This window comes from Protopterus annectens, chromosome 8.part1, assembly GCF_019279795.1.
Source record: "Protopterus annectens isolate FY-2018-M chromosome 8.part1, PAN1.0, whole genome shotgun sequence".
Classification (NCBI taxonomy): domain Eukaryota; kingdom Metazoa; phylum Chordata; order Ceratodontiformes; family Protopteridae; genus Protopterus; species Protopterus annectens.
Window position 1 is genome coordinate 278,833,863 of NC_056742.1, and position 11,730 is coordinate 278,845,592.

Sequence of the window (11,730 nt, forward strand, 5' to 3'; positions counted from 1 at the left end):
TTGTCCTAGCAGTATCAGTTCTGTGTGCTCTCCTTTGACCTATTTCTAAGCTCAGTACCATTCAAGTACTTTATGGTGTTTTTTATAGTGGTACAGTACAGGAGCCTCCTAATATTTCTGTGCTTAACTGACAGACTGCAAGCAGCCCTTGGCAGTGCAGTTGTAGTTTAGACCACTAGTGGGCTCTGGCCTATATTGTTTGGGCATTTTTGTTAGCTGGAAGCCTGGAAAAGATTGGATTATCCATTTTTCCAAGAAAATGCATTCTAAAAGGAGTCATTAGGAGCTCCCCAGGAGAGATTCCTGAAACTTTCTGAAGAAGGGGCTGCTTTGTCAACTTTTTGAGTTGTTTTACTTCAGTTCATTCATGTTCTAGAAATCCATTTGCATTCAGAAACTTTTTTAATCTTATCAGACGACATGATCATAGTCCACCACTCGAACAAACAGTTCAGTACTCCTGCACTTTGTATGTGGGCAGGAGTTCTGGTCTTACTGTATGTCTACAGTGATCTTGTACTTTACAAGGTGAAAGCTTTTTTGCAGACAGATTGCTTTAATTAGCATGTTTTAACAAACCTCCCATTTTCCCCACTGCATATGCCACCCTAGGGGGACTGTTTTTCTTTTTTTGAGGAAGTATTACTCCCCTGCCATTATAGTTAACCTCTTGGTTCATGCCAATATTCAGGAAACAGGACAGTCCCAGTTTTTGTTAGGTTTATTAAGATTATATATATATATATTTTTTTTTTAACCACATGCATCTTTGCAGACACCTGAGCTAAAATCAAGTTTCAAACTCATGTGTGCCATAATTTACCCAGAAGATTGTAAAATCTGTTTACTTTCTAAGGTCCTATATATTTACAATTATTTGCAGAGTTTAAACTTCCTTCCAGTCCAGTTCTTGGCTCCTTCACAGTAGCAAGGACAGTAATAGCCACCTTTCTCTGTCAAGAAGATGGGTCTGTTAACTTATGCATTCTGTCTTCCTGGCTCTTGGATTCTAACAAAGGTCATGGTAGACCATCTCATGCTTATTCTACTAGCATTTAATAATCCAGAGGAGTTTTTTTTATTTTTGTCCTGAATATGATCAACTGAATTTCAGCCAAACTGGGAATATGGCATTGTACTTTAAATGAAGTCAAAAATTGGGCCAAAGTATGACTATCACTGCAAGGGTTATTTTATTTTAATAAATCCAATCCTGGCTGAACTTACTCACTCACTGTATTTCATGCAGCCCTCATTCAACCTAAGTCACATCTCATAATTCTCTCCAACCTTCTACTCCACTGCTTTCTTTTTTTACCCACTTCCTTACCATATCCACTTTCTGTCTGCAGACCTTTCCTCTACCTCTCTCTTTCCTCCCAACTCACTTTAGCTACCTGAAGATGCCCTATTATATACTCGTCTCCTTTTCTCTCCATCCTTACTTCCCATCTGTAACCCTAATATGAGCACCCCCTGTTATACCAAGACATCAGTCAGTTTCCTCACACTGTCTGTAATCATATAATCTCCAATATCTCTTAAATATCTTTGTCCCAGGTCTCATTTATCACATACTAACCTATTTAAGAAATGACTTTTTCCTCATATTTTTTTCCAGTTAGTGTTATTATTTTTCATTGCACTCTACTATGAACCATATGTTCTCTTTTTCTTATTTAAAAATGTTCATGGCTATATTTGTAGTGTTACATGATACTTTGTGATTTAAAGTATCTGATTTTTGAAAGATTGTGACTGTGGAGCTTTTCTCCCCAAGGCCTCCAGTGAAGATTGGCACTTTTTGACCTAGTCAGACATTCCCGGTAAACAATTTAATGAAGGTGTGTAAAATTTGACATTTATCACTTGACATAGGCAAACCTACATTAACTGAAAAAAAAAGCACTTGTTTTCCATTTACATACAAAGAAGGAAAAGATATGTGATGTATACTGTAGCTATCATCAGCCCAACATTACATTTAGGGGTATAGTAAGCAAATTCCATTTTGTTCTTGCAGGCTGTCAGTGCTACCCCCCTTGGACACCTGGCACTTAAAAATGGAAACTTCTCTCAAAGTGCTGAACCCCCCCCCCCCAATCACTTAGTAAAGGCAAGTAGCTTTAGATTAGCAATATTGTACCTGTTAAAAGTATTCACTTAGACGGTTGTAGACATATTATGACCTGAAAAAAGCCATGTTGATATGATGATTAGAAAAAAAATCTACTCTGTAGAGTATAAAGAGTATGCCTAGCTACACCCTTGATTACATTGCAGAATTCCTGCCTTCCCTTAAACTTCACTCCTCCTCCTGAACATTATTCTACATGTATTGTTCCCACAATCACCATTTATTTCTGTAATTTGTTCCTTCCCTTTTCTAAAGATCCCTATTCCAGTTCTTTTATCTTTCTTTTTTTTTAATAATATTTAATAGTTCAAGTACAATTAGTTTAGACTTTCATTTTTTAGCAATTAAGTTCAATTCTGTTTGTTCCCAGAAATTAAGGCCTTAGCATGTTCAAATTCTGTGCCCGAGTTTTAAAAGAATCATTTCCTTAGATACAGCCATTTGCTCACCCAATATTTCTGACAGAGTACTCTCTAAGGAAATTTTAAAATCTGCCAACTCATTACATTCTCAAAACACATGTCCCCAGTTATCTCTTTCTTCCCATCACGCCTCCAACTTCCTGAGTCAGAATTCTTTGAAATCTGCTTGGGGTATAAATTAACTATGCAAACACTTCCAAGCAAAAATCCTAAACCTTCTACACTTTGTTGCATACTTGGGAGCCATGTATATATCCTCTAGTAAATTGCTTTATTTTGTTACCATACTTAACTTTAAGTGACCCTTCAGATGTCTCTTTCATAAGGATTTTTGGGGACAGGAGCCCTCCAACTGAATATTTTTTTTAAAACTTTCCAAAATAGACATTTGGACAAATTTAAATTTTCATCCACTTTCATTGGAAAGGTTGTCAGCTTAAGGTCTTGGATTCACTTCTGTCATCGTAGTACTAGGAATCCATGTTAATTATTCCCCTTACTTATTCCTTGATCAGGAAAGTCAGTCACTGCCCAGTTTATTCTTTGGTTCCATAAATTATACAAAGCTTTGTGAACTCTTTGGACTCACAGAACCAATCATAGCTGTCTTGAAAGGAGACTGGGAAACATTCTACATAATCTTCAAGTCAAAAGTGGAAATATTTCTTGATCTGGATTCAAACTTGATTTGCCTTTTGGTATTTGAGGATTAGTTGGACGATTTAAGGAATGCTTTTAATATGTGACTGACTCCGTTTGTTCCCTAGCTTTGTCAATCTTTCATAGCCTTCTGGAAGGAAAATTAATCTTGTGTAACTGAATTAGTTCCTGGGTGAGATACTCTGCCCAAGATATTCAGTGAAGACAATCCATGGGACCTGATTTTTTGTTACTGAGAAACAGTTTTGAGTTTACTTACACTGCAGCTCTTGTTTTAATTCCATGGAGATTTCCTGGCAGCTGTTAACTGCTGCAGGCACACTTCAGCTCCAGGCTGTATTGTGTAAAGAACATTCTGTTCGTTTAGTGATACTGAGTCTCCCTGGGAATTTGCTCTTAGTTCCTCTAAAGAAGATGCTACTGTTATTAAACCAGTCCTATCGTTTTTCCCAAGTCCATATAAGAATTATCAACTGTCCCATAGTCTTGATGTATTTGTTTTCTTCAGCCAAGAGGCCTTGTGACCTTTTTGTAATGCAGAAAAACATGTCTGACTGGAGCAGTTATCTGTTTCATGAATGTTTCTATGTTACTGTTTTTCACATCTCTACAGCTTCAAGTCTACACTTTAGTTGATCCTCCTTTGTCAAAGCTATTTTTGTGCAACCTCATCTTAAATACACTGATCAAAAAAGAAATGGTCATCATCTCTCATCGTTGTACACCTCTTGGTATTCTGTTTCACTGGTTAGGACCTACTTTTGTTTCTGTTCCAGAAAGGTGAACAAATGCTAATCAGAATCATTTTTTGTCTCAGGCAAGACAAAGTAAAGTGAAATTCATTCATTCACTTCTGCATGTGACTGCACTTCTAGGTCTTTATCTTTGTAAGTATTCATTTAGAAAATATGGAATTTAGTTAATGTTGGTACTGTACTAAATCTTTTTGTGCTCATATTTCCTCCAAATGAAATATTAGAGAATCTGATAGTGACCGTGCTCTTTAACCCAATTACAGGCGACACTGATGTGGTCCAAGGGTGCTGTGGCATAAGGGACACCAGTTTGGGCAAGGAGGTTCATGGCTGCTGCCCACACGAGTCCAAGCCATTATGATATCCTTCAGTCACTGCAGATCAGTATATTTCTCAACTGAAACTGTCCATCTTTATGTATAGAAAGTTTAATGCCGTCACCTCTGCACTTTAACTAGAATAGAAGTTTATCTGAAGTCCCATTCTATTAGCACAATGACATGGTATATTGTGAAGGCAGAATAGAAACACAAATCAGGAATAAACAATTGCACACTTCCAATCATTGGTAGAATTAAGTGGGCACTAACTAGAACAAAATTTCTCAACGTTAAGACAGCAATGGAGATTTTTCAGGATATTTAAGGAACATGTAAAGACACAACTGGGCGATATTTAAGGGAAAGCTTCAGATTGGTTAAATACATATTTCAACTAAGGAATACTTCTCTGCGCCGCGCGGTTATAGCCCAGTGTTTACTTACACAAACTTCCCGTTATCTCATTAGAGGTTTTTTTTGTTGAATGAATTAGAAAATATTGTCCCCGGCTTAAAGATGTTTGAAGTATAAATAGCCTCGAGAAAATTAAAGACGCTGTGACGTGATCGGGGATTGTTAAGCGTAACAGTGCCTGAGACATTTTGAATCAGTTCTGTACTCTATAAGAAGACCACTAGGAAATGCCCACAAGAGTGGCTTATCAAAGAAGATAGAAGATGACATCTCAGTTCTGAGCTTGCCATCAGGCCTGTCACTGGAAGACGTATCCTGCCGGCATTCATCACAACAGCAACAGCAGCAATCCATGAAGGCCTGGCCTAGTGGTTTGCAGAGACACAAAATAAGCACTGGTGTCACGGAGGACTTGAAGAACAGAAAGAACTGATTGATGAGATAGAGTAGTTCCAGGGTTTGCTTTGACATCTCTGGAGAAAGCCGCTAGAGAACAAAGAGAATAATGTTGCTGAATGACGGATATGTTTCGTTCCTGACTTCCTACATATTCAAACTCCCCTTCCAAGAACTGACAGTTCTGTTGTAAAGACGCCAAGGAACAACAGTCCAAGGAAAAGAAACTGATATAATTATTTCATACCCTTCGGAAATTCATACTAATGCAAGAAGTTGGTGCGCCTTGTTTGTTGTGGCATAGACTGGATTCGGGCCTGCTGGATCTAGCTTTGTTTGTGTAACTTGAGCACTAATCCAGACATTCTCTAAAGTATTCAATTGTATTTATTACTGCTTGGTTGTAACTTGATTAAAGTGTAGCTATCATTCTAAGTCTTTTGGATTAAGCACTTGGGCTTCAGACCAGTTGTTTTACATTAGGAAGGTTTGTGGCAAGCACTGTGGTGGCAGGACAGGTAGCTTTCATCCTTCTAAGTTGGGAACTGTTGATTGAGAGCCCAGTGTCCAAGGGTATTAGTTCTGGTTTAGGCACCTGGGCTTCAGGCCAGTTATTTTACATTAAGAAGGTGTGTGGTCTGCACTCTTGTGGGAGAAGAGGCTGGACTCTGCCCTTCTGAGCTGGGAATTTCTGGTTAAAGGTTTATAGTGCCTGAATATTTGAACTGTATCTTACTGAAATTGGTACACCTTGTTTGCTCTAGCATAGACTAGATCCAGGCCTGCTGAATCTAGCTTTGTTTATATGCTTGTTGTTTGCTTGTTATTTCCTGGAAGCTAATTCCACCTAATACGGCTTCTCAGCTTCTGTGGATCACTAGTGATATCTGCATTGCTTACTGTACTAGTTCCTTGTTTCACTTGAAAGAAAGTTACTGTTTGTCGTTTTTGCATTTAGTTACTTGTAACACATTGCACTCAAGTTACCTGGCACTTGCTCACTAAAGCAATTATATAAGTCAGCACTAAAAATTAAAAGCACTACACCCTCACTCCCCACTGGCCCTTGTTTTCAATTATTAAGGAATTCCCAATATTATTCTAGCATGTCCAAAGGTCAGTTGTCAATCTCCTCTCCGGTCCAGCTGGTGAATCTGGAATCTTGAGGCAATGTTATAACTGCCTCATGTACACAGACAACCCTCTCCTCCTCCCACATAACACAAATACTTGCGAGAGATGCAGCTATTTAGCCAAACTGGAGGCTGAGCTCTCTCAACTCAGGACTGGCAAGACCAGACAGGAGGAGAAGGCAACTACACACACCACAAAACCAGCCTCACATAATGCTACCACACCACTGAATCAAACACATAAACACACAAAGACATACTCTGAGGCTCTGAGTAAAAAGTTACCTAAACAGCAGAGGCCTCCAAAGCAGACACCCAAACAACTGCTACTTCAAAACACCCCACAAGCAACACATAAACCACAAAAGCAGTGTGCAAAGCAGTCACAGCCCTTGAGGCCAAATACAACACCAAACATACTTGTCATAGGTGACTCCATAGTCAGACACACTGACGTCCCACTCACCGGGCTGAACAAGGAGAGGGTCACAGTAAGCTGCCTATCGGGCGCTAGAATCCGCCACATAACACAAGCACTCGGGTCACTCCACGGCAAGTACAAATATGACACAGTCCATTGTCCATGCTGGTGTGAATGACCTGAGATGTACCTCCCTGGACTACATGAAAAGAGACATAGAGGAGCTCTCTGATTATGTAGCCCAGGCAGGTATGACCCTGACCCTGAGCAGTATCCTTCCTTCACCAAGAATGATGCCACAATATAGAGACAAGATGATCAGCTTTAACAATTGGCTTAATGTCTGGTGTCATTCAAAGGGGATCCAGTGTCTGTCTGCCTGGGATGACATGCTTGACAAGCCACGCTGCCAAGGGACGGCTTGCACCTGTCACCCTGGGATTCCGGATATTGGCTAAGGCTCTTGCCACCCCATAGTGCCTTTTTTAGGCAAGGCTCAAATTCTAAACCTACCACCCTAGAAAACAAAAATGGGAATAAACTGAGGGTAATGCTGCTCAATGCCAGAAGTCTAAATCTCAAAATGCACGCACTCGAGGCCCTTCTCAGTATGGAGAACATCGATGTCTGTGCTGTAACTGAAACCTGGTTCAAGGCTCCTGAGAGCACCCCGGCACTATTAGGTTTTACCTCATATCATGCGATCCGGCCCCAAAACCCGGACCACACCACAAAAGGAGGGGGTGTATCCATATTCATAAAGGATACCCACACCTCCAGGTTGGTGGCAATGCATGAAGCTTCGGAAACCATCCAGATGCAACTAACCATAGGCAAAACTGCTCTACAAATTGTAGCATGCTACAGGCCACCCTCTCAAACTCAGGAACCCCACACAGCCTTCCTGAAGACACTGGAGGGTATAAATGTATCTCCAAACACCATCATATTGGGTGACTTCAACTACCCGAATATAGACTGGGAACATTACTCAAGCCCTAACTTTCTAGCCCAACGGTTCCTGGAGTTCATAAATTCAAATGCCATGGAACAGCTAGTCACTGTTCCCACGAAAGGAGAAAATATACTAGATCTCATTATCACAAACATGGGGACAAAATGCTCCACACCGGAAGTATATCCCTCATTGGTGAGATCTGATCATAAACTAATCTCACTGGAAATCCACATCCCGCCCCCACCCCAAACAAAAAAGACCACAGTGAAGAACTTCTCTAAAGCAAACTTCACACTACTCAAGACTGGTGTGGTATCCTTCAAGGCCCCTGAGCCAGTGGAAACCACAACCCAAGCTGTGGAAGCCCTTACAAATGCCTTCTATGAACACCTCCAGGACTGCATGGATCAGGCAATCCCAAATAAAACCAAGACTCTTTCCACAAAGGGCAAACGTCCAGTCTGGTGGACCCCAGCCATTAACAAACTTTACAATAAGAGGAGAAAGCTATTACATGATGGAACAAAATCCATAAAAGGGAAGTCACCCCTGATCATTATTAGTAAAAAATACGAGCACTCATTAAATCAACTAAGGCCAATTTTGAGAGAAAAATTGCCATGGATTCAAAGGACAATCATAAGGCCTTTTTCAGCTATGTTAGGAACCTGGGTGGAAACTCCCAGATATGCTCAGAATTAGTCCAAAATGATACAAAAATCACTGAACCCACAGACATTGCCAACATACTGGCAGACAGGTTCAGTGCAAACTTCACCCCCCTCTCCCCCCCTAAAGGAGAGAGAACTATCCCAGCGGAGTGTAGCCTCCAAGACATCTCAAATGCGCAGGTGAAAGCTGCTCTCTCTAAAGCTAAAAACACAGCATCAATGGGACTAAATGGTGTCCCTGGCTGTGTGCTACACGAGCTAAATGAGGAATTAAACCCGCACATAAGGCAGCTGTTTAATCTCAGCCTTACCACAGGATACGTGCCCAAGGAGTGGCATACGGCAACTGTGGTCCCACTCCACAAAGGCGGTGCCTCTATGGACCCTGGTAATTACCGCCCCATAAGCTTAACAAGTCTAGTCTGCAAAGCTATGGAGAGGATCATAATGGAGCTCATAAACAAAGATATAGGGGACTTGCAGACATTGGACCCGACCCAGTTTGGCTTTGTCAAGGGCAGATCATGCCTTTTGAACTTGGTCGACTTCTTCGAAACAGTCACCAAGGCCATTGATGAGGGAAAGGCAGTCCATACAGCCTACCTTGACCTTGCAAAGGCTTTCGACACAACACCCCACTCGGGTATTGTAGAAAAACTTACCAGCTTAAATGTAAACCCATATGTCACAAGATGGGTTGCAAACTGGCTTAAGGACAGAACCCACAGGGTTAGAGTTGCTGGCGCTATCTCAGACTCCAAGCCGGTCACAAGTGGTGTCCCACAGGGCTCGGTCCTTGGCCCCCTATTGTTCGGCATCTACTTCTCAGAAGTACAGGCCAACATGGGAGGACTTTGGCTGACGAAGTTTGCAGACGACTGCAAACTGGGCGCCATAGTGGATAGTGCATCTGACACGGATATCCTTCAGAAGGGACTCGCGGAGACAGATGGCTGGTGCCAGAGCCATGGCCTGAAGTTAAATGCCAAAAAATGTATAGTCATACCCTTCAGGAAAAACAAGGTAACCCCAAGCTACCATATAGGTGGCAATCCACTAAGCACAGAAGAGGTTATCAGGGACCTGGGGACCCAGGTTGACAGTGGCCTTTCTTTTGACACTCACGTTGCTAAAGTGGTTAGAAAGACCTTCTACATTGCCCACCTGATCATGAAGGGATTCACATCCAGATCTAGTGAGGTCATTGTTCCCCTGTACTCTTCACTTATCAGACCAATGATCGAGTACAATGCCCCATTCGGGATGTATCTCACCCGACATCTGCAGCAATTGGAGAGACCCCAAAAGTTCCTCACCAAAAGGATAAAGGGACTCCAAAGCTCTATTCAGTTGCATACCGTCTGCTCAGAGGTGACATGTGCCTGACATACAAGGCCATGTCCAACCCGGAATTAATGGACATGCTCCACCTCAAAAAATCCAAATCCACCAAAACCACTAGAGCAAGCGACTTAAACCTTAGCACAGATATAAATAGGACATGCTGGAGGGATAGATTTATCACTCAGAGACTCCCTATGCTGTGGAATAAAATCCCGGTCCATGTGAGGCAGAGCACCTCGCTGGCTCTGTTCAAGAGAAATCTTGACCTGTGGATGGGAGATCGTAGGTTTATCCCGGGAATCATCTCTGTGTCACTGCTGGACAGAGGCACAACAAACTAATGGGCACAGTATTTTTTCATATAAGGGGTGGCGTAATACACAAAACTTTGGGCTAGGCTTATAAATGCCTTAGGGCAGATAGCCTAGTATAAACCTATGAACCTATGAACCTAAGAACATGAAGGTGATTTTTGCATACTGTTATAGATGAGAACCCATAAAATATATTGTACATTTATTTATTCTCCTAAAAATAAAGTACCAAAAATGGAAGCGATGTTTTTCTTACAAGATTAAACTAAGTTTGCTGGTAAGAGTTTCTTCCACTGTCTGCTATTATCCAATACACCCTAAGTGTAATGGTCTTTTGATTTTATAAAGTGGACTAGCCCATGCAACATTATACTTTCTGCTTACTGGCATTTAAGTTAGTGGTAATTTGGAGTACCAGTGGTTTTAATTTGAAATACCTTGTTGTAAATCTTCTATCTGCTCAAAGTTTCAGTCAATTTGCTGAATAGGCTTGGACAACTGATTTGCTGCCTAGAAAATTTTAATAGCATTAAAAGGAATTGCCTGCAGTAACTAACTTCTGCTCCACTACCACTAAAGGAAGCACAAATGGATACTTATTTTGTATTTTTTTTGCAGGTTCATGAGGAAAGCAAGGAGCGTGATCACAATCCATTTCTGCGCAGAAATCGCTTGCATTTAGCTGAACCTTCTGTTCTAAATACAATTCAGCAGATTCCAGGTGTTGGAAAAATTAAAGCTTTATCACTTCTGCAGGAATTCCCTAGTATCCATCACTTGGGCAATGCCACCACAGAAGAACTGAGTGCAGTTGTGGGACATACTGTTGCACAACAAATTAGAGCATTTTTCTCTTAAACCAGATGTTTATTGTATGACTACCAAAATATACTGATTTGAAATGCCTTTGTATTATTTATTATAATATTTAAAATTAAGGTTTACCACAGTTGAAATATTTAACCTAAAGCCAGAAAAGTTGTTTTATTTCAAGTTGCAGTAATATGTAATCCTTTAGTATGTCAGTTTTCATTTTTAAATATTCATTGACTACTATGAAACAAATTGATTAAAAATAATTTACTAGCTACTCTACTAGAAATGTATTCTAGCAAGGATTATACTTTCATAAATAATATGAACAGATCATGACCATGCACTGCCAGAAAAATGAACTCTTATCTCAAATCTGCCACTTCAAAGTATCCTTTGAGCAATAGTTAATACCTGCTGAATTGGGTCACCAAAACTCATATTTGGACTCCATTTAACATGCCATAGATACAGAATGGTTATTTCTGTTCTATGTTATTACTGAGATAACACTGAAATTTTCCTTAAGAGTTTCTTTCCTCACCCGTGGACTAAATGCATAGCTATATGACATCTTGATTTGACGTCACAACAGAAGATTGTTTTGACAGAGGCTTTAGATCTGGATAAACTCATAGGTAATCCTAACAGAAAATGTCATGCTGCATATGCAAATTTACAAAGTATTAGACTGAGGAAATGCAGTGGTAGTGTTGTTGCCTCACACCAAGAGGTTCTCCCGTTCGATTCTCGGCTGGAGTGCAGGGAGTGCCTTCTGTGTGGAGTCTGCATGTCCTCCCCGCGGTTTGGTGGGCATTCTAAAGACATGCATAAATGGGCGTGCCTTCGTTGAAGGTTGAACATCAAGCTGGCACCTCGGCGTTCGTGAAAATCTACTGCCAATCAGCGGACCAGAATTCCGCTGTGGCGACCCCTAACCGGGAAAAGCCGAAAGACAACAACATTAGACTG

General features: G+C 40.8%; 1 protein-coding gene across 1 annotated transcript in view; it reads left to right on the forward strand.

Moving 5' to 3' along the window:
• FAAP24 (FA core complex associated protein 24) overlaps nt 1–10,850 on the forward strand; it is a gene marked incomplete at its 5' end in the record, with an annotated part of 187,474 nt that extends 176,624 nt beyond the window's left edge. The window contains 1 exon segment of the mRNA XM_044081879.1: nt 10,564–10,850. Coding sequence (XP_043937814.1) covers nt 10,564–10,803 — 240 coding nt within the window.
• Between the last annotated feature and the right edge of the window lie 880 nt (nt 10,851–11,730).